Source organism: Sturnira hondurensis, unplaced genomic scaffold (genome assembly GCF_014824575.4).
Source record: "Sturnira hondurensis isolate 20B ecotype Veracruz unplaced genomic scaffold, ASM1482457v3 Scaffold0003874, whole genome shotgun sequence".
In the NCBI taxonomy this organism is placed as follows: domain Eukaryota; kingdom Metazoa; phylum Chordata; class Mammalia; order Chiroptera; family Phyllostomidae; genus Sturnira; species Sturnira hondurensis.
The window spans coordinates 2,827,907-2,851,107 of NW_028076505.1; the positions used below are offsets into that span (position 1 = coordinate 2,827,907).

The 23,201-nt window shown below is 54.7% G+C and overlaps 1 protein-coding gene across 1 annotated transcript; it reads right to left on the reverse strand.

The window, feature by feature from the left end:
- Positions 1 to 1,016: 1,016 nt before the first annotated feature.
- On the reverse strand, positions 1,017 to 21,998 carry TMPRSS3 (transmembrane serine protease 3). Its single transcript, XM_037043026.1, has 13 exons — positions 21,879 to 21,998; positions 20,406 to 20,550; positions 14,930 to 15,040; positions 13,948 to 14,064; positions 13,496 to 13,619; positions 11,397 to 11,522; positions 10,209 to 10,252; positions 9,361 to 9,526; positions 8,553 to 8,722; positions 6,614 to 6,709; positions 5,450 to 5,592; positions 4,627 to 4,779; positions 1,017 to 1,707 (listed from the first exon to the last, which is right to left on the reverse strand). Exons 1-13 carry the CDS (start codon positions 21,897 to 21,899, stop codon positions 1,690 to 1,692), a joined length of 1,434 nt encoding a protein of 477 aa, XP_036898921.1. The 5' UTR covers positions 21,900 to 21,998; the 3' UTR covers positions 1,017 to 1,689.
- Between the last annotated feature and the right edge of the window lie 1,203 nt (positions 21,999 to 23,201).

Below are 23,201 nucleotides of genomic sequence, written 5' to 3' on the forward strand. Positions count from 1 at the left end.
GAAGGCCCTTCGGAAGAAGACTGCAAGCCAGCAACCACCTCCTCTCGAACTGCAGCAGTGACCAAAGACAAATGACACCGAACAGACGAGAAATGCGTGTCTACGGACCCTGAGGTCAGGCGTTCTCAGCTGAAGTTGCTGTCACACAGAAGGTGTGTCTTTTTGCCCCTGGGATCGTCAGTCCATGAGCCAGCACAACGTTCAAAGAGACCCAGGCAAAACCACTTAAAATGCAAATATCTTGTCTCTTTCCGACACACACAGAGGCCTGTGTAGCCACTCTGGTAGGGTGGCATGCCTCCAATACGGTCGCAGGATGGGATCCCCCTTCCTTCCTGCATCCCCCTCTCTGCCTCAGACCCCCCAGGAGGGTCCCTGGAGCCGCTGCTGAGACACAAACCCCCTTCCCCACTGTTGCCTCGAGGCAAAGAGGCACATTCACATTCTCATGACTTCGTAGCTGAGAAAGCACCACACTGGTTACCTACCTACCAAGTAACCTCTGTGCACTGTGGGGACTACAGATGTGTGGGTCACAGGGGTCCCTGATCCTGCAGGTGCCTGCAGAGGGGTGTGGAAACCTACGGCCTTTTAGTGACACAGGACCATCTGCTGCTCCACAGGTGGCAAACACAAGGCCAGATTCGGCCCTCCACCTTGTTTTATCGGCTGACACCTTGTTTCTACCCGGCGGCAGCACCAAGCTCTTGCTTAACTGTTAAGGAGTAGTTACATTTATACAGTCCTAAAATCACATTCAGCCCTTTGAAGGCAACCTCGAGGCTGATGTGGCCCCCGGTGACAATGAGTGTGACACCCCCGGTCTACTCTGTTTGCTTGAGGACCCACTGTGGGGGGGGGGGTGGAGGTGATCCTTCTCTCACTCCTTTGTTTCTCCCTCTGCTCTGAGTCTCGTGCTGGAACAGGAGATCACTCTGATCTGCGGAGAAACCTGCTCCAACAGGAAAAGGCAAGACCCACGGTGCATGTGAAAGAGAGCAAAGTGACCGAGCCTCTGCGACCAAGCTCATGATTTCAATGTACGTGGGCAGACATTCAGACAGGCTCCGAGTGACCGAGGCATGTGTCCTGTGGAAGCAAGGGACACTAATACATCAGGCACCAAGGGCTACAAAATAGAATAGAAATACACCTTAAAACTAGTCATTTGGAGATGAAGTGCCCACGTGCAAACAGAGATCTCAGAAGCAGGACACCTGGGCTGGGTTCCGGTGCGCAGGGGTAAACGTGCAGGCACGGAGGTGTCTGCAGCGGCGGGCTCCTGCGGCTCTGGGCCGGCCCTCCCTCACTGAGCAGCTGGACTGTCCGTCAGTCTGCATGGGGGGCTTGCTGATGTCCTCACTCACGTTGGAGGGTGGCCGTAGAGAAAACCTAATCGACAATGGGAAAGGGCAGCACTTCACAGGCGTTCCTGTCTTTGTTCTTAGTGAAGGTCAGAAAGGCACTTCAAGGTCATTTTAGTCTAATGGCCCAGTGGCCTGTCCAAGGTGTTAGAAGCAAATTGTTCTAGATGCAGGGACGCTCCACCTTTCGGCTCTGCCAGTGGTGACAGAAAGCCGAGCACTGAAGGCATTCGCTCGTGTCCAAAGTTCCCAGCCGGGAATCCACGGAGGGACGGGGATGTCTCCACTGTGGCAGGAGCTCAGCGCAGTGGCTTGTCCCTTCTCTTCAAGTTTTCAGGTCCCTCTAAGAAATAAAAACATAAGCGCCTTTTTCAGCACACATTAGGAGCAAGGGCGCACCTGCACTTTACCCTGAGTGAAGCCTCTGCTGTTCTCCACGATTAGTGGGGACAGAGTCGGCCTCGGCTGCAGGGGACTGCCACCTCGGCGCAGACCCCAGACTAGCGTTCCCGGAGGAGTATGACACAGCTCTACTCCCTGCATGCACCGCCCTGCCTGCCAGCTTTCGCATGGTGTTGCCAAGTCCCGGCCTGGGTCGGAGCAATTCCGTCTGAAGCCCCAGTGAGACAGGGCAAACCCGAGGAGGAAATGAAGGTGACCTAGCAGGCAGTCCCATAAGCTAATAAGTGGGCAATTCCCCTCAAGAAGTGTGAGAAGAAGGTGTCACCCTTAGATGGATGAACGCCTGGAGAACATTAGGCTGAGTGAAATAAGCCAGGCGGTGAAAGACAAACACCATAGGATCTCAGTCCTCTGTGGAATTTAAGAAACAAACGGAACCAACTAGCACTATACAGACTCACAGATAGAGAGCAGGCTGACAGCTAAGGTCAGGGGGAAGGCTAGAGGGTGCAGGGACTGAGCAAAAAGGAAAGAGGACTCGTGGACATGAGTGTGGTGATGGGGGTGGGGGAGGGGATTATAAGGGGACTAAATGGTAACAGAAAAAGAATAAAAAATGTGTGAGCTCTCGAAGGGCCTGGCGTCCATGTTCTGAAGGAACAGCTGGTCACGCCGACACCTCGGGGGAGCTCTCACGGGCCGGGAAGCCTCTCTGAGGACACGTGGAAAGAGACCAGCAAGAGGAGGAGTCTCTCGTTGGCATTCCACGGGGCCGAGGCTGCAGCGATGCTCTTGGGTGACAAGGGGGCCACACACCTGTCACAGACAAAGCAGCTCCTCCAGTGTCCCAGGATGTGGCAGCTCCTTCTAAGCCTGAAGGGGAGCCACGTGGCCCAAAAGTATGTTCTCCAAGTGCGCCCTGAAGACCTGGTACATCCGGGTCACCAGGGCCCTCACCCTACACCCACGACCCCACCCTCTGGAGAAGGCTCCTGGGGTGGGGTTTAGTCTCCACAAACTGGGACGGTCTTTGCACCCCCCCATGAGAGAACAGCCTGTTCATCGGCGCAGCAAGTGCCGGGACTGCAGACTTAAGCAAGGGCCTTCAGTCTCTGGGGCCTTAAACAGTCCCCCCATCTGTCATAGGAGGCCAGTCCTGGGACCTGCCACCCAGGACGATGCTGGGAGGGAACGGGCTGAGGCATCACGTGGCCCCAGGGTCAGAGGGCTCCCCAGGGGGCTTGGGAAACTTGCCCTCCCCCCAGCCCCCTCCACAGCGGGAAGACTGGGGCCTGGTTGCTGCCACTGGCACCTGTTTGAAGATCACCTTTCATGATCACCTGGCCATACGGACCCCCCAGCTTCCTTGTGAAGCCCCATGGAGGGCGTGCTCACTCCTGCCTTCCTGCTTTCCACCCACCAAACCCACACCCCTGTCTGTGTCCCAGGGCCCTGCTCACAGGCCATCGAGGCCACTGCAGTGACTAGCTGCTCTTCCATCCCTTGTCTCTGATACTTTGTTAGAGGCTGAGGGGTTGTGGCTGAACTTTGTGCTCAAGAGCTTAGCGCCAGGCTGGTCTGCGCATTAGCAACACAATGAGCACCAGCAGAGGCTTCCCAAGCCCTGCCTTCCAGCACTTGCTGCCCCAGCCAGCAGCCTGCAGCTGCTCAGAGGCGGGAACTGTCTGCACCTGCAGGGGGCACCCAGCTGCAGCGGGCTGGACCGGAAACCACGCTGAGTCCCGGGCCTGGGCCTCACCTGGTGCAAAGGGAGCCATTAGAACCTCCTCATTTAAAGCAAAAATGCCCAAGAAGAGCATGGAAATGGGCTCTCCAGGCACATTAGGGGTCTGCTGTCCTTCTTGGCCCCTCGTTTATCCCATGGAAAGGAGCCTTTGAAAAGGTCTTTGATCCACACAATAAAAGCAGATTTTGGGGGGCCAGAGGCTGAGGGTGTGGCCAGAGAGGTGACGGCTTGAGGAGGTTTCATGTCAGGGTGATGGTACGTCCTAGAACCCGAGAGAGGTGGTGGCCACAGACACTGAATGTGCTAAATATCAATGGAGTGTTCACTTAAAAACGATCGCTTTTTTGCTATGTAAATTTTGTCTCAATTTAAGAAAAAAATTTTAAAATGACTTTGAAATGGGTCCAAAGCGTGATGTGGAGCTCAGAGTCTGAGATAAGTCAGCAAATATTTGCTGAGCACCCTGGAGGCGGAGGACACCTCACAGTGCTGGGCCTCCCTGCAGCCTCCCCACTGCTTCCCCAGGGCAGGTCTTACCGCCTGTCCCCTGCAGTTGTCTGCGGCGCTCCCTCCCTTTCCCTGGGTAGCCCATTCTTCCTCCCCTCCATCTCCAGGGCCCCCTGCCAGCCTCGCTGACCTCTGTCCCTGCTCCAGGTCCCCCGATCCAGGGAGGCCCTTCCAAAGCACAGAGCTGCCCACGCTTCTCCTGGTCAGAGACTCTCCATCACATTCCTGGCTCCTGGCAAGGTTCACACCACTCAGTGGGCATCAGCGGTCCTTCCCCCATCCCAGTCTGTCCCAAATCTACCCTCTATTCCACGTGTGCACATACCAGCTCTGCTTGTCCCCACCCCCAAGATCCTCTCGACTGTTTCTCTTCCTTTCCCAGATCCGTGGAGACACAGTCACCACTCGTGTCCACCCCTCCAGAGCCACACCCACACAGAACCTGGTGGTGGGCAAACCTGCTCACACCGGATACCCCAGAGACACCGAGTCCCTGCTTTATGAGTCATCACTGACCGGCCCCTCCCTGGCTTCTCTACAGCAGGACCCGGGTCGCTAGAGGGGAACTGAGAGGGACCCGGTGAGCTGGGCCAGCACTGCCCCCACCTCCAACTGCTCGTGAATCCAGTCCAGGAAGGAGGTGATTCGGGTGTAGACTCCAGGCTTGTTCACGTCCGCACAGCCGATGCCGAAGCTCGTCGCTCCCACCAACTTCCACACCCTCCTCTCCTGACACACCAGGGGTCCCCCACTGTCTCCCTAGACAGCAAGGAAAGAGACAGGCCAACAGAAGAGTCACCACCACTGCTGTCCCTTGTCCTTGTGCAAGATTCCCCTGTCACTACATCGCAAAATCCAGCGTGGGGATGGCTCTGCCTTCACCCCCACAGCCCTTCCTGAACTGACTCAGCATCATGGGCCCTTTGTCCCTCAGGATGGTAGCCCCCGCCGCCTCCCTGCCAGATTCCCCACACACTGAACCCACGTAGGTCAGGGCAGCTGTGTGCAGCGAGGGGTCTCTCCACAGGGGGGTCTGTCTACCTGCCCAGGGGCTTTAACTGAACTCTGGACCCAGGCAGAGTTGAGGTCTCACCCACTGTGGCTTTGCAGGCCCATGCTCATGGGTTCCCACCTGCTTTCTGCCTCTTCTGTCCCCTGCAAACTCTGAGAACCGGGGTCAGGAGGGAAGCATCCTCAAGACCCCCTCCTTCCACCCAGCACCCGGGCACAGTGAGAGCGCTGGGTAAACACAGGCTGGCTGGGAAAGGTTGTGATATCTTGAGCAAACTTCTTCCCCACACCCTGTAAATTTGCTTTCCAGTCAGCCACAGGGAAATGCTGACAGTGATCTGTCCCACGGGCTGGGTCACCCTAACGAGCCTCGCCTTGCCCACTGCCACGGCCCCTGGAGGTCACCACGGGTCCCTACCTGGCAGCTGTCCACACCGCCTTTCAGGTAGCCGGCGCAGACCATGGAGGGGGCGATGATGCCGCCGTACACGTCCTTGTGGTTGCAGATCTTGTTGGAGAGCAGGGGCACAGCTGCGTGGTTGAGGACCGGGGAGGCGTCACCTGTGTCAGAGGGTGAGGGGGCGTGCGGTGAGGACTTCAGAGGGCTGGGGCCACACCCCTGACACTTCCATGGCAGACACAGCCACGCCTGCGAGTGGATGGTGGGGGGTCTGCCACGAGCACCAGCCGGCCCTAGGGCTCTCTCCCTACTGATGTCCCACACAGTCCCTGCTGCTTCAGGCTGGAGGCCCCCTCGTCCCTAAGGGGACCAATGTGGGAAGCAGCGGGGGCAAATGTCACCACCATGGACCTCCCGGGGGACCACCCTGGGTCAGATGCTTGATCACACCAGACTGTTTGGCTCTCAGAGCAACCCAGGTCACAGAAGGGAAGCTGAGCCTCAGGAAGGTCACCCACAGCTCTTGGAGGAACCTCGGGGTGGTCAGAGGGAGAACTGCCCCCCAAGCACCCACATTCCAATCCCCAGTACCTATGACCGTGTCACTTTACGTGGCAAAAGGGACTTTGCAGATGTGATAAGACCTTGAGATAGGGACATGATCGTGGGCTATCCAGGTGGACCCTGAATGTGATCACGAGGACCCTTGGGACTTTCAGGGGAGAATATGTGAAGACGGAAGCAAAGGTTAGAGAGGAGAAAGATGGAAGACACTGAGCTGCTGGCTGTGAAGATGGAGAAGGGGCCACAAGCCTAGCGGACCAGGCGTCGGCGCCGCTAGAATCTGGAAAAAGCAGGGAACTGACTCCTCCCCAGAGCCTCCAGGCCCTGGCATGTTGGTGCAGGTCTCCCTGCGGAGGCCTAGAAATAGCTCTCCTTTATGCTTTATTTCTCTCCTGTGAAAATCTGCGATTCCATGATCCAGGACAAATGGAACCATGACTCATGACCCACAATGACTGACTGACTGAGTGGACTCGTAGCCCCCAACAGGGATGCGTGGGTGTCCCAAAGAACGTGACACTGGTGCAGGGGGAGGGGAACGGGTCTGTGTGGACATCCACCCCGGCCCTCTCCATTCTAGGCTCCCTGGATTCAGAATCGTGGTTCCAGACCACTGACCTCCTTCCTCCGTGGCCCCCCATCCTGACGTCCAGCACATTTTTCCATCAGGAAAGTTCTCTTCGGAGTTGGGCAGACACACGGGTTGGATCATCTCTGTGCAAAGAGGAAACAACTCTCAGATCCAGGAAGACAACCAGTCTCATGGGCGCTCACCTCTAGGGGGCGCTGGCGAACTCCCAAAGAAAGGCAGAGCCCTCCATCATGGGAAAGCTATTAGCTCAGAGTAGAGACCCCTCCCCCACCAGCGCCCTAAAACTTCAAAACCACCCTAGACTGTGGCTACCTCAGCGAGTCTAGACCAGGAGTCAGCTTATCTTCTGGAATGGGCCACATGCTAACTAGTTCAGGCTTTGCAGGCCAAGTGGTCTCTGTGGCAACCACGCAACTCTGCCAGAGGAGCATAAAAGCAGCCACAGGTAGTGGTAAACAAGCGGGGCTGGTTGTGTTCTAATAAACCTTTATTTATAAAACAGGTAAAGGGTCAAAGTTGGCCTATGGGCTGCAATTTGCCCACTCCTGGTCCAGGCTGTGGTACAGAACACACCTCCATGAACATCCCTGTCCGTCCTGACAGCCCTGGAGGCCACGAGCTTGCCTGTCCCTGTGGGCTGTCCCGTAAGCCCCCACCACAGTCAGTGTCATGGCTGCCACGAGATTCTCACGGGACTCTAACCGGACACAGTCTGGCATGTGCTACGCTTCTCTGGGTATGACAATAACGGAAGGCAGAGACCAAGGGGAGGGTGCATGTTAATTTTATCACAGTCCAAATGTTGACGCCTCATTTGGTATGACCCACATCATGCATAATAATTAGCAATGATCATCGCCACTTCAACCCCTCTTTGTTTCTCGAGAAGCCTTTGTCTCATGGTGCTGCGTGCAGAGTGCGGCGTGCAGAGTGCTGTGTGCAGAGTGCGGCGTGCAGAGTGCAATGCGCACCGTGTGGTGAGCCCGCAAAGGACCCCCCTCAGGTCAAACCTGCCCCTGGTCTTGTGCCATGACTCCACTCCAATACGTGGCCTGGACACCACACTCTGCCTGCACTCAGAGCCTCCGTAACCCTTGGGAAGGAGGGGGCGGCGACAGCTGATTTGGGAGTGGGCTTGTAATGCTTCGTCTGCAGGTGCAGAAAGTTTGATAGTTCTGTCCCATGTGGCTTTTTGTGACCGCCAGAGGTCAGGTCTTGACATCTCCCATGTCAAGAGAAACAGGGCCTGCTGAATTGGGAAAGAACGTTCCTGAGTATTCTGGGGAGCTGAAGATGCCCGGGATCCTCCAGATCTTAAAGAAACGGCTGCAGGAAGGACCCCACTGCAACCAGCTGGCTGGCCAGGGAAGCACTCACTTTATCGGCCAAGTTTGAAACGCTGGGCCAGTGAGTGGCACTGGCAGGGCACCTCACCCCAAAGCTCTTTGTGCCCACAGGCCAGAGACGCCCTTTCGCCACCTAGAGGCACACCAGGTGGCCTGCCCTGGGCACATCCCTTTTATCTCCAGGTAGCACCCCCAGGGAGAAAGTGGCACCAGTGGGAGCCCCAGAGGGACCAGACTGACCAAACTGAGCAAGTAGAGCCGCCAAGTCCCTAAAACTGAATTGTCGTCAAGATAATATGCACAGTGAGCGTGGGCGGGGCAGCCGCCTGCTGAACCTGAGGTCATACACAGGGCCAGTGCCTCTCAACACGCTCGCCCGACGTCCAGAGTACGATGGAAGGCTTCTTGTCGTATTCTGGATGAACCAGGAGAACCCCACCCCCACCCCACCCCCCGCCTCTCACCAGAAGAGAACCGGCTGAGGCCAGGACTGAAATGAGTCAGACGTTGGGTGGTCGGACACCTGGAAAGCGCTGTCGTCACAACGCTTCCACAGGCAGCGACAAATCCTCTTGAAACAAATGGAAGCAACAGAACGACCAAGAAACCCAGGTGTTACCGTTGAAGGCCAGCGGCTCCGCCAGCTTCATGAGGGCGATGTCGTTGCCCAACCTCTTCGGCTTGTACTTGCTGTGATAGATAATTTTGTCCACCACGTGGGAAGGGGCTGGGCTGTCCAGCAGGGAAACGAGGCCCACCTGGATGGTCCACGACTTGGGGAGGTACAGGCTGCAATGAGAAGACCGAGAGGTAAAGCAGGAAAGACCCAGCCTGGCCCTCAGGCGTCCCCCGTCCAGCACCAGGGAGATGGCCAGTGTGTCACGGCCCCGCTTGCCTACGTCCGAACCTACCTCAGCCCTGCTGCCCGGCAGAAGCACAAACCCACCCCACCCGTTTCCTACAGCGGCCGCCCTCTCTACAGCTCTGAAGGAGGTAAAAATGACAGGGAGTAAAAATAACTTGAGTATTTTCTTCTATGCTAACGTCCCCTGAAAGAGAGACCCCCCGGGGCAACTCTGTCCCCCCCAGCCCCGCAGAGTCTCCCACGTTCCTGGCACCACCTGGCCCACCATAGGCAGCTACAGGGTGGTGGGTCCGAGACCTCTACGTCGCTGGGTTTCCTCCTCTTCCTACCTTTTCTCTAACAGCCACTAAGATCCACACAGCCGACAGTGATGGGTGGCTCCTGGGGAGAAGGGAGGGTCCCCCCACACAAATATGACTGTGATGATGTGCTCTGTTGCCTGCTCTCTGGACCTGCTGCTGACCACCATCATCCCGACCCACCCCCCACCCCACTCACCCCGTCCCAAAGGGGCCTGGGCTGGACGGGTCTACGGGAGACGAGGACTGTCAGGAGCACTCACTCATAGACACAGTGGGCGGCGGTGACAATCCACACTGGGGTGATGACGGAGCCTCCGCACAAATGGTAGCCCTGGAACTGGAGGCTGGCCTGCCAGGGCCACTGCGCGAGCGAAGACATGTTTCCACCCACGATGCGCGAGCTGTAGCCCATCCTCAGACCACAGGCTGCCGGGGGAATGGGTTTGGGGGTCCATCCCACAGCCCTTTCCCGTCCCTGACATCCTGCCACCCACACAGAGCTCCCAGCCCGGAAAAAGAGCTGGGAGGGGGAGCACCGGGTGAGGGCTGGGGGCAGCTCAACTGAGATGTGGGACAGGGGTGTCTTGTGGGGGTTCAGTGGGAAGAGTCCATCAGGGCAAACAGCCTGATGCTGGCAGTGCCCCTCCCCCAGATGCCCACCAGCCAGGGATGATGACGGTGCCCCAGGAGTACCGGGCACCTCCCGCAGACCCTCCTTGCAGGTGCTGGTGTGTAGCTGCCTGACTCCTCCAGACCCCACCCCCCCAACACCACCCCATCCCCTGCCTGTCTGCCCCGGGGGTGGGGTCTGGGTCACTGAGCAGCCTGTCACAGCTTTCCCCTGAGGGGCAGGGGGGAGAAAAAGTCAGGCCCCCAGAGCCACTGCAGTGATAGGATGTGACACTCCACGGTCAAGTCTCCTGCTGAGAAAGCCACTCTGGGCCACCTCCCCCACCTAACAGAGCTCACCCTCCTCTGAGGGAGAGCCCACAGAGCACCCACCTGGCATCTAGGAGAATGGGACTCCAGGAAGCCAGGGGGAGGGGAGGGGCAGGACTCTGGAGTGAGCTCTTGCTCCCATTGGCCTCTGTGTTTCTAAAACTCTTACCTGTGCACTTCAGGGTGACCACGCGACCCGAGGCGCATTCTTCCCTAAAGTGGAAAAAAACTGAGTTCATGATAAATACCCAAGGCCTGTGAAGTGGACGTTGTTTAACTTAATCCTGCCTTAAGAGAAAGACGAGCTCTATTCCCTTGCTCTGGAAAAGAGATTACAGTTTTAGTCTAAGTCACAGAATGTATTTTTTTAAACCACTCGACAACGGTGCAGTCCTGTGTCAGGGACGGGCATGGAGCATTTCTTGGCTTTGCGGAGCAGATGATCAGAGACATGTAACAAGCCTGTTGCGTGCACTGGGGCATTTGTGCGTCTGTTTTACTCCATGCTCTTCACTGGCCCCAGGGACGTGGATGCCCTCTGGGCGAAGGCAGGCTCTCCTGGCACAAAGTCCTTGCAACCTGGGACACCCACCTGGGAGAGGACACCTCCCGGAGCCAAGAGGTGACTGTGCTGGAAATGACAGGCATTTCCCTGCATGAGTGGGAGCTGGGCCCCTGCGTTTCTCCTAAGCCACCCAGGTCCCTCTGTGACTTTTCCTGTCTCAGAGCCCCAGGCCTGTCACGAGACAAGCTGTCCCCGTGGAATGCATGTGTGTCCGGGGATGGCTGTCCATGACGAGATGGACAAGCTGATGAACTGTGGTCTCCTGGAGCCTGGAACACACCCCTCTTGGGGTTCGGTCAAGGTGCCAGGCAGAGTGTCGGGAACCTGGGTCCAGCACACCTGGTGTCTCCATTCACCAGGCAGGGGAGCCCTCTGAGCTCCGGGTACCCCGAGTGTCATTTGAGGACACCCGTCTTACCTCCCTCATGAGTTGTTGGAGAAAACATGAAAGGGTTTTGTGAACAAAGATAGGTATGCTTCTTTCTAAAGCTTTCTTCCTGATTTTTCCCTCCCTCCCTCCCTCCTTCGTTCCGAACACATTGCAGCGCCTGTCCTTTGAGGTGCTGCACTCGCTAATGATGCGCCCCCCACTGTCACTCCCTTAGCCCCCTCCTCCCTTCCTCTGTCACCCCATTGGCTGGCTCCGGGCCAAGCTCCCACAACCAGCCAGTGTGCCGCCCAGTCTTGACACGTGGCCACGCCCCACCTGGCTCTCCCGTGTTCTCATGGCGCTGTGCACAGCTGTACAAATGCAGCAGCGGCGGGATGGCGTGCAGACCGCCTGGCGCGTACCTCAGGTACACCGACTGGTGCAGAGCGGTCACTTTGTCGTCTGGCAAGAGGTGGTTGATGGAGACAAAGTCCTCTTGGAACTGCTCCTCCAGCAGGGTCACTCTGAGGGTGTCTGAACTTACGTAGCTGCGAGCACAGGGAAACCGGGGTGTGGTGTGAAATTCACTCTCTGTTTCAGATCAGCCTGCGCCCCAGTCACAGCTTTACAGGTGTCCTCCTGAGGGACACATCCTCATGTCCCCCAAACCACCAGTGTGCCAAGTCACACTATTACTGGTACGCTGGGGAGGCATCACTGCGCTCCCCAAACCATCAATGGTTTCCTCTTGCCAGCATGTAGAGACACTCCAAACCTGGTGGAGTCTGGAGTGGGGTCTTCAGCCCCCACCCCGTGGCTCCACCCACGGGCGCAGGCTCTGGGCCCCTGGGACCACTCCTGCTGGAGTGGGACGCAGCAGAGTGGTGGTGGTCAGGGGTGGGCTCCAGGGAAAGAGGAGGAAGAACCAAAAGAGAACATGGAAGCCGGTCCCCAAACTGAAGCAACAGGCAAGGAAGAAAGGGACAAGCTGACAGTGAAGAAACTGGGCGATGCTGAGGGAGACCTCCCTCCAGAGGGACGGTTCAGTGTAGGGAGGACTGTCCCACCAGGCGGCTGGGGCGGACAGAGACCCGAGGGCTGCCCGGGAAGAGCAAGCAGGTGGAGAAGGAAGGGGTGACTGAGTCCTTGTGCAGAGCAGAGGCCTGGGGACTGGGGGTGGGGGTAGGGTCCCAAGAGGAGGGGCGACAAGATGGAGCACGCCCTCTGGTGGGCCTGAAAAGGGGCCTCCATGGGGAATGCACACCCTGTTTGCCCTGATGGGGTGGAGTGTGTGTGAGCACACAGGTGCCTGCAGTGCACACACTGGGGTCAGCGAGTAAATGTTTGTGCATGATATGTGTGTGTGTGCACAAACGTGGTGGGTGATATGTGTATAGTGCCCACGATGTGATGTCTGTGGCATGTGAGTGGGTGTGTGTGTGGTGTACAGGTGATGTGTGTGGTGTGCCTCTGTGTGTACATGTGTATAGTGTGTGATTGTGTGTGGTGTGTGTAGCATGTGTGGCTTGTGTCTGTGTTTGTCTGTGAAGAGGAGGGTCTACAGGCACTTGAGTGGTGATGTCTGCTACTGTCGCTGAGCTGAATTGCAGCTGATTTGTGAGTCACCAGGGGAGATGGAGGCGGATCTCAGGGGTGCAGGCTGGGGGGCCTTGGGGGTTTCACTGGCTTCAGAGAAAGGAGCGAAGAACACAACGCATCGGATTTGAAGCTGGAGGCTCCTCGGGGACTCAGAACAGTGAGTCCACCCAACTCGTTTCCTTGGAAACAAACAGGAGTGGTTTTCATGTCCCCCCTTGTCACTGTGCTCACTTCCTGGAAGGCTCCTATAACTCGGGAGCCTCCCCAATCTGAACCCAGAATCAAGAGCGAAGAGGGAACGGTGACAGCCCGGGCTTTCATGGAAGATGGTGGCTGCCGTGAACCAAAGGAAGGGGCAGGAGAGAGAGGGGGCCCCACATCAAGGAGAAAGCGGGTTGTCTCCGTGCACAAAGCCCCACGGCCGAGAGGGAACAGTGCCATGCGAAGAATTCACTGCAACGGTTCTTTCCCCCATGTGTCGCTAAACTACAGTGTTCGAATGGTGTTGCCTTCACCAAGTTGCTGACTGCTTGCACCTGGTTGTCTGGGGCTCCTTGGGGGGGGTGTGCACGGATGAGGACGTGACCCCCAGGACCAAGTGGGGTGGTGTCAGTGGGGTGGTGACTACAGGTGTGGCCTGAGGCACTTGGGGGCTCGTCCTCATGAAGAATTTTCTTCTCAGGAGCTCTTTTACCTCACGCCTGCATCCAGGTCTGTCCTGGCCCTCAGACACGGCCCAAAATGCCATTTCTCTGTGACCTTAAAGTGCAGGTGATGTCCAGCCTCACGGGGTTGCCACGAGGGTGCAGTGTGTCTGGAGGTGGAGCACCCTGTGAGCACCCAACTGGATGGTGGTCTTTCTTCACCACGGTCACTAGTGACGCTTGCCCATCTCCTGCAGTGCCCCGCCTCTTCAAGTTACCTTGGAAACCCCAGCTGGGCACAGGCGACAGTAGCGTGGTGACTCTTCCAGTCGTCAGAGCACACGGTCCTCCAGGTAGCCTCCGTGAACACCTGGAGCACGCCGTTCTGACCGCTCACCCGGACTGGCCAAGGCACAGGCAGGACCACGCGTGAGTGGCCAGCAGAGCCCTGAGGCCGGGCAGAGGTTCCTCTGCAGCCAGCTCGGACCCTCCTCCACCCACCCCGACCTGCTCCTTGCCCACAGCGTCCCACCCTCGCAGGGCCCGAATTTCAGCTTCATGGAATGTCCCTCCCTTAGCACCCAGCCCAGGGTCTCCCGGGTACTGGTTGGATCCCAGTCGAAGACGTGACTTGACTCTGGCACTGACTTGGACCCATTTCCCAGATGGGAAAGGCCAGGGCCAGGTAGTGCCGACCCCTGCTGTCTGCAGTGGAGAGGCACGGCCTTACCACATCGGTACTCGTCCTCCCCGGCCTTGCAGTCTGAGACACCATCACATCGAGCCGTCAGTTCAATGCACTTGAAAGATGACCGGCACCTGTACTTCCCGGAGCAGTCGAAGTGGACTGAGAACAGGCGAGGACAGCAGCGTCAACAAAGGGTCCCTGCAGTGCACAGCACTGACAACTATCCACTGGCCCCATGGCCTTGATCCTGCCCTTTAGAAATGAGGCTGCCCTGAAACTGCACCTGTGTCAGCAGCCTGGCGTCTGTTCCAAACTCCAGGGGGTGGAGCTGCTGCCCTCACCCCCTGCCGTCTCACTAAGTGGCCTTGAGACACAACCAGAGGTGAATTTAGACCTGCAGGGCTCCAGGTCAAGAGAGAAAGTGGGTAGCTGCTGCAGACTGGCTGGCCAAGCCAGCTGAGCAGGGAGCCTCGAGTGAGGATTCGAACCCCCAATTCATCTGCCTCCTGCTGTTGCTGACTCAGAGCAACAAGTGAAGGGACTGCAGGCCGCACACCCGAGCAGGTGGAGAATTACACCGACCTGCATTCCAGTTATTTGAAAGAGAAAATGAGAAATTGTTCTCTAATAGAGACCATTCAAATGACTCACTTTCTCAAAAGCCACAGGCACCTGCTTTTAAAAATAGCAGGCGTTCTTGGCCTGGCCTGAATGGCCTCCTTGTCTTCTGCTCCCAGCCCTGCCCCGCCCCTGTCCATGGATTCTGTTTCATCAGCTGCGTTTGGAGGCTTCGAACCGGGCAGGTTCCGTAGTGACGAAACCCGGAGCATGGCCAACAGCCCCTGTTGGGCCTCAGGTCAGCTTTGCATTCACGCAGGCAATTAAAACCCAAAGCCAGCAAAACCGAATGCTGTTTGCCTCCAGTAATGAAGGCCGGGTGGCCACACAGGGGCCAGAGAGCTCATGAAAGTTTAAGGGCCTGAAGAGGTAGCCGAGCGACTGCTAAATAATGAATCACACTCACCGCCCAGACCCACGGCCAGAGCTACTATCAGAGCGATGACCCCAAGGACGATGATTGGGAAGAACTTCAAGGGCAGCAGGGACAGGATCTGTGCGGCCACAGCATCCGTATCTGAAAGCCAAAGAAGTGGGAGAAGCCAAAAGCCACAGAGCAACGCGTTTGAATGAAGAAACTTAAAGTGTAGCTATTCATTTTCCCTCTCTCTCATGAAGAGGACGTTTCCGCTCAAAGACAGCAGCTTCATGTGGTGAAAAGGGCACCAACCAGGGGCACGTTCTCTAGAAGCCCAGCCCCACACTCTCCAGCGCTGACCCAATTCTGTTCCCCCTGGGCTGAGGGATGGTGTTATAGGTCGAATTGCATGTCTCCAAAAAGATATGTTGAAGTTCTAACCCCTAGCACCCAGAATGTCATCTTACTTGGAAATAGAGTCTTTAGAGAGGTAATCAAGTTCGAATGATGTCATCAGTATGGGGGTCTAACCTGTCTGGTGTCCTTGCAAAAAGACCTTTGAACACAGAGGCTGACATGTGCGCACACACACACACACAGAGTGACAAGAAGAGACACAGTGAGAGGCCATGGGAAGGTCCAGGCAGAAAGTAGGGTGATGAGTCTCCCGGCCAGGGAACACGGAAGATTGCCAGCAAAGCACTGGGAACCAGGAAGGGGCCAGAAGGGTTCCCTGCAGCCTCCAGAGGGGGCGGGGCCTGTCAACGCCTTGGTTTCAGGTTCCTGGCCATCAGAATGGTGAGACAATATTTCTGTTGTTTTAAGCCACCCAGTTTGTGGTTCTTTGTTTCGGTGGCCCCAGGAAACCAAAACAAAGGGGAAGTAGAACGCCAGTTTTCAAGGTCATTTTCTCACAGAGGAGGGTGACGTGTAAAATCCATNCTCTAGAAGCCCAGCCCCACACTCTCCAGCGCTGACCCAATTCTGTTCCCCCTGGGTTGAGGGATGGTGTTATAGGTCAAATTGCATGTCTCCAAAAAGATATGTTGAAGTTCTAACCCCTAGCACCCAGAATGTCATCTTACTTGGAAATAGAGTCTTTAGAGAGGTAATCAAGTTCGAATGATGTCATCAGTATGGGGGTCTAACCTGTCTGGTGTCCTTGCAAAAAGACCTTTGAACACAGAGGCTGACATGTGCGCACACACACACACACACACAGAGTGACAAGAAGAGACACAGTGAGAGGCCATGGGAAGGTCCAGGCAGAAAGTAGGGTGATGAGTCTCCCAGCCAGGGAACACGGAAGATTGCCAGCAAAGCACTGGGAACCAGGAAGGGGCCAGAAGGGTTCCCTGCAGCCTCCAGAGGGGGCGGGGCCTGTCAGCACCTTGGTTTCAGGTTCCTGGCCATCAGAATGGTGAGACAATATTTCTGTTGTTTTAAGCCACCCAGTTTGTGGTTCTTTGTTTCAGTGGCCCCAGGAAACCAAAACAAAGGCGAAGTAGGACGCCAGTTTTCAAGGTCATTTTCTCACAGAGGAGGGTGATGTGTAAAATCCATACTTTAGGGAGAGGAAGAGCTGGGCCTGCCGAGAGGGTCACCAGATGACGCAGCAGGCCATTCTCTGTAGGTCTTGTGCACAGAGGCACCGATGGCCTTGGTTCCAGAACACCTTTCCAAGGCCATTGGCAAAGCGAACAGCCTTAGAAGATGGAAACAGAGACAAGTCTGTGCAGGTCGGCCCGTGGTCCCTTATAGAGGTTCAGGTTCCCTTCGCTGAGGGTTCCTCAGCGGAAATGCAGACCCACCGGGTGTGCAAGGTGCACCTGGGCTGCTCCACGTCGCCTCCATGGGGCTTGGTGGGCAAGAGCAACAACCCAAACAGGATGCATGCACCACCTGTGCGGTGAGTAATAAAGTCCTTTGTGTCTGACTCAGGAGTCTCATGCCTTCTGCCAGCATCCATGGAACCCTGATAGGCTGGCTTGTTAGCTCGCACCAGACCCTCCTCAGTTCTTGCCTAAAGTCCCAGGCAGTTTGGGGGGAAAGGAAGTGTGAGGAGCATTAAGATACCCAGAAGTACAAGTCTCTATGTGCAACCAGGAGAGGTTCCACCAGCACCCTTTACTCTCCGAAGAACAGGCCATTTCATGCAAATGATCTCATCAATCCTGAAAATACATCCATGCCCAAGTTGTCTTCCCTGAAATTGGGAAGACTGGAATGGAGGAAGGGCAGAAAGCCTTCCAAGGGTCACACCACTGCTAGGAACAGAGACTGCCTCTGCCCCTCTTCTCTTGGTCTTGGAGACACTGAGCCGAGAGGTCTCCCATTGAAGAATCAGAGATCTCGCCCTGCCTGTCTCTACATGCAGCTTCTCCTTCTGACAATAGTGTGATTATGAAATGGTCAATATCATTCCAGGCTGCCTTAAAAAGAAGAGAACTTAGATACAAATATATCGGAGGAAGAGATGGATTAGGAGGAAAAGGAGGAAAGAGTAAGCAAAAGAAAAGGGTAAGGGGGAAAAGGGAAGACACCAAGGAAAATAAGGTGCCACGTGCAACAGATAATCCTCAGTGACCGTGAGGGATACAGAGCAAGAAAGGAGGACAGACGGAGAGATGGACAGACGGACAGTGAGCTCCTCACTTTGGCCTGGATGCGCAAGGGGTTTGTTCGTGGTTGTGTTCTCAGCACCTAGAACAGCACCTGGCACCTGGTGGTTCTTGGTACATACTAGTAAATTGCATGGATGGATGGATAGATGGATGGACGGATGGATGGACAGATGACATCATGATAATGAAGGTTGTTTATCTCAGGGTTAGAGACCAATTTCTCTCAAGGTATCAAGTGCATAGCCTTGAGTTGGTGGAGCAGACGCCTCCTGTCCACCCTCCCCCACCCCCCAGAAATCTCTCCCATTGAATCTGTTCTCTCCATTTACAATTTAAGAATCGGCAGAAACCCCAAGAATGACCTCATATCATCCCAGTTATTCTCTCAGAGTTAAATTAGGAAGCAACCCGGATTGTAGACTCAAAGACTGTTGCTCGGTTAGAGCCTCGGCATCGGTCCACACTGGGTGCTTGGCCACTCCACCCTGGTGCCCTGTGGGCACTGCCCTGGCTCCACCCCCTTACTCTGTCTCTGAGGGTGTGCTTGGAATAAAAAGCAAGATGCCTAGCATCCCTCCAAAGAGGAATGCAAATGATAAACAAGCATAAAGAAAAAAGCCCTTCAGCCTCTCTGGAGATGAAAAAGAAACAACACAAGTTAGACACAGCTCCCTAGCAACTCCCCAACCCAGTACTGCAGTTGTTGCTGTTTATTGTTGTTAGGCTCACCACCACCCGAGGTGAAGGGAGATGGACCTCCACGTACAGTCAACAGGAGTGTGCATTGTGGGAACTTTTTTAAAGTATTTTTTAAAGATTTTATTTACTTTATTTATTTATTTTATTTTATTTTATTTATTTTATTTTATTTTAAAGATTTTATTTCGAGAGGAAGGGAAAGAGAGAAGGAGAGAAATATCAATGTATGGTTGCCTCTCACGAGTCCCCTGCTGGGAACTGGCCTGCAACCCAGGCATGTGCCCTGACTGGGAATTGAACTGCAGTCGTGTGGTTCACGGGCCCGCACTCCATCCACTGAGCTACACCAGCCAGGGCACATTGTGGGAACTTTTTGATGGTCAAATTTGAAACATGCACCAACAGTTTAAACCTGGATGGAATTTCTGACCTAGTGAATCCACTTCTAGGAATTTATCCTGTGATGTCACCATAGGTACACACGGATGCCTGCCTACAGGGACACTTAGGGGAGTGGCATTGAGAATATCTACGCATGGAAAACAGCCTCTACCACCAAGGGAAGAACCTGGTGGAATACGAACAGGATGGACACCGAGCGATAAAGAAGGGTGGTCACCAGGCTTTTTTCTTCAAAGGACCAGATAGTAAATATTGGAAGTTTTATGGGCCACGTGGCCTCTGTCACAACTACTCAACTCTACTGTGGCGTGAAGGCAGCCATAGACAATGTATGAATACAGTGACGTATTCCCATAAAACTGTAGTTGTAAAAACAGGCAGTGGCCCACATTTGGCCCATGGGCCATTGTTTGCCAAACCCTGAAGAATATTTAAGTATTAAATGCTGCAGAAAATTAACACAATACTGTTAAGTTTTTTAAAAAGCTTCAAAATGATACAAATAGTATATGTCACTTCCAAAGGGAAATAAAGATATTGGTGGGAAAAAGGCAAGAAATCCCACATAAAGTGCTAACAGAGTTAGCCCTGAGTAACAGTAAAACTATGGGTAATTAAAAATCTTTTTGATTAACTATATTTTCCCAAATTTCTATAATAAACAAGATATGGCTTTATTTAAAAAGAAAAGTTTTAAACACCTTTTGTTTCTTCCCCCACCAGGAATTAATCATGAAAAAATAATAAAAATTAGCATAGAGAAAAATGTATAATGCTATTCATGTTCAGATTGTATTATAAAATATTAGAAACAACTATATGTCAAATGATGATAAAATGGTTATATAAGTTACACATATACTTGATGGAATAATGCCATCTTTAAAAAGACGTTTATGAAAGCCAGGCAGCCCATGGAAGATGCCTGCCTGCCAGCACCATGGATGGATGCGTATTTACAGGCAACGACAGGAAGAAAATGAATGCAGATATAAAAACGAGGTGAAGTTTGGGGGTCAGGGGATTGCAGGGTACTTTTAAAATGCACACTTATGTTCATTTTGGAGAAGTATTTTAAAATTGTGTATCTTTCATAGAAATATCTCCTCCCATCGCCCATCCTCTCCTCTCCCCCAACCAACATCAATTGTGGTTTAAAAGGAATCGGTGGGGTTACCCCCTATCATGCTTTCTAAAACCTCAGCCAGAGCCCCCAGGCCCCCCTTCCCAGCCCCAGGGGCCAGCACTCCTGACTGCGTCCAGGAGCAGCGAGCCCCGCTCACTGTGACAAGCCCTCGTGGGCTCTTACCAGAAAGACCTCAGCGGGACAGGCATTACGGAGTCCCCTGTCTCTCCAAAGATTTGTAACCTGTGTACAGAACCAACTCTGTCGCCTGCTGTTGGATTTGAATCTGGGCATCAGATCCTTCAGGGAAGTCCAGCTTATTTTAAGTTTCCTGGAAGGGCTGGTGAGCAGCATGTTCCCAGGGCTTCCTGGGGGGCTCAGTCTGGCCGGCACCTGACCCCCAACCCCCAGGGCCAGCTGGAGCCTCCATTTCTGAACATCTTCATCCAGAGAATACAAACCCCTGCATGCACGAAGTCAGCGAGAGGCTGGACAACCCTCCCCCTCCGATGCCCCTTCCCTCCCATAGTCTATAAACCAAAGAATCACATGCGTTCAACATGTGAGGTGTGAGGATGCCTGGTGAGATATTTCCTCCGTGGGAGACTCGGCCCTCAGCTACGTTCGCCGTCTAGATGGGGGTGGGGTGCAGACAGCACCCGCTTCCACCTACCTGGTGTGACGGGACTGATTTTCAGATCGTCAAGGCCAAAAAGGGATCTGAAGGAGAAAGGGGCTTCAGCCGCCGGCGGGTCGTTCTCCCCCATGGTGACTATTTCAGGGCCTCTGAGGTTCGGCTCCACCTCCGCCTCCACCTCCTTGGCCAGGAAGAAGAGAAAGCGTTTGCCTCCCTGTTTACAGTTTCAGCATCAAATACATCTTTGTTGTGTTAAATCTTTGAAATCTGACAATCCACACAAAGGAACTCAGCACCAGTTAATCAAAACTATTTGTCCAGTGAGAGGCATTTTTCTCCCCGAGCCACAGCAGATACCAGAGAAACTTCTAGAGGTAGAGAAAAACAGTGAACTTTAATTCTGCTAAAACAAGGACTTCCCCAACATTCATTCCACCCGTCTCAAAATCAATCGAGCACACCTTTAGAGATACGCCCTTCTGCCTGTTAGAAGTCCCCAAGCCCCGATTTTACAGCAGATGGATGACTTTCAAAGCACATCCCTCCCTTTCCTGCCACTGCCGTTTGTCTCACGTCAACGGGACCCTTTGCCTGTGTGTGTGATACACCCACCCTCAATGCACAAGGTTCTGATACTCACATAATGTCTGCACCCCTCCGATGTCAACGGCACCAGAGAAGGGACACTCACCCACAGTATTTGTAGCTTTCCTGGCTCCCACAGCCGTGACCTAATTAAGGATGAAAGTATCCGGGCCCTTGGGGTGCCCGGTCCCGCCCCAGCTCACAGCAAAGGGAGGAGTGGCCGGCGGCCGCAGGCAGCACCAGAGCTACACTGGGGCTCTGTGTCCTGCAGAGTCCCTCCTGTCGCCAGGCCCCAGGGTCCGGAGCCTTTGGGAGGCATTCCGGGCAGCTCTAAGAGGGTCGGAGGGAGCCAGGGGATGGCCAAGTGTCCTGGCAGCTTCGCAGGTCACGCTCCACGGCAGCAGGCGTGACTCCACCAGGAGCCCGCTTCCTCAAAGCACTAAAATCTGGCGGTTCTAACAGGCCCAGAAACACAGACACGTGGAGCGCCCCTTTTATTTTCTTTTTGCTTCCCTGTTGTAACGTTTGAAACTGTAAAGGGAGCTACCAGGCCATTTAAGACAAACTGTCTTTGTGCTGCTTCAAGTGGTCACGGGGAAATCTAAGCAAGAGTTGGGCACTGAAGCTGTTGATTTCATTCCCATCCTAGGAGCAACTTTCCCATCCTTAGAAAGCTGCTCTGTTCATGCTCAGCGTTTTTGACTTTGATTCTTGCTGATACTGGCTGACGGACTATCAGCAAGAAGCAAATGGGACAACTCAACTTTATAACTAGAGAACGACGAAAGACAAAACGCTTCCTGAACCGTGGAAACTGGGGGAGGAAGTCCCTCCCCAAACAGGCCTTGGCCGGCCGGTTTCACACACTGAGAAATGTCGAAGAGTCATCGCTTTGTAGAACCTTCTCTCCCCACATCTACTCACCATTTCTGGAGCCGCCATCATTAAAAGCAGAGATAATTTCCTTTTTCATTATAAAAGCAAGCGGGTTGGTGAGCAGGCTGCCAACGGTTCAGTCCAATCGGGAAATATTTCCACCAAGTCACTCAGCCTTGTCGACTCGGTCATCACAGCAAATGGCAAGATCGCGGGCAACTGTGTAACCCAACCTGCCTGTGGTATCAGGTAGCCGTAGGGGGTAGGACTGAGGGGACCAGGGAGGGGAAAATGTGGCTTCCCTTTAATTAGTAAGTAAGGTGAGCAAACCTTTGCAGAAACTTCACGGAAGAGAGTCTTTGGAACACAGGCGCTGCTCTTATTTGAAAGAACAGGCCGGCCCTGCCCAGCAAGCACACCAAAAGGGCAGGGAGAACGCCCCACAGGGGGTTTCTGTCCCCACCCCCCACCATGGGACTGAGCCCAAGTGCAGACTTGCGGCTGCTTTGACAACAAAAGGCAGGGAAGCCGATTTGTCCTCACAGCCAGCACTCCACAGGGACACCGCACGCGCCGTTCTTCAGGGGCCTCGGTGTCCCAAGGATGTTTCCACATACAATGTGGCTTAAAGGTGTTTTATCGGGAGAGAAACAGCCCTGCCGCTGGAGGCCAGGGCACCGAGAAGAGCCCCTTTGGAAGGCGGGTGGGTGTGAACCAGGCAATCATTTACTCAGCGAGCTTTCCCGGGCCAGCTGCCACAAGCCGGGCACCCAGACTCAAGGCAGGTGTCAGGGGACCAAAGCATCTACCTGTGGTCTCTGGTGGTGACAAACACTAGGAAGGGATGAGGCCAGGAGAGGCTAGTGAGGAACGGGACAGGGTGGTGGAGGCAGGCCTCCAGACAGAGTGACGTTTCTTGCAAGGCCTCGGCGATGAGCTGAAGTGGGCCTAGTAAGCTAAGAGGGCAGGCTGTCCCAAGCATAGGACCATCAACACTGAAGACTGAGAAGATGGCTGGGGTGAGAAAGACACTGTGCCTAGAGAGGTCGATGGGTAAACCATGGAGGGCCCAGGCCCCTGCAAGGAAGGGGTCTGGTTGACTTCCGTGCGGTGGAAAGCCATGGAGCCGTGGAGCCGGACAAAGTCCACATCTGCGCAAGTGCAGTGAGCGCAAGAGCCTGGGGTGGGGGCCAGGGGACGTGCTCGCAGAGTCCAGAGGATGCTGCTGAGAACCCCCGCCACCCTGGCTGTGATTGGCCAGAGGTGCTAATGGTGCAGATGAAGATGAGGGCTGGATCTGGGACTGTTTCCAAGGCAGGGTAGGTGGAATTCGCCCATGGCAACAACAACCAAAAAGGCAGAGTCAGCCAA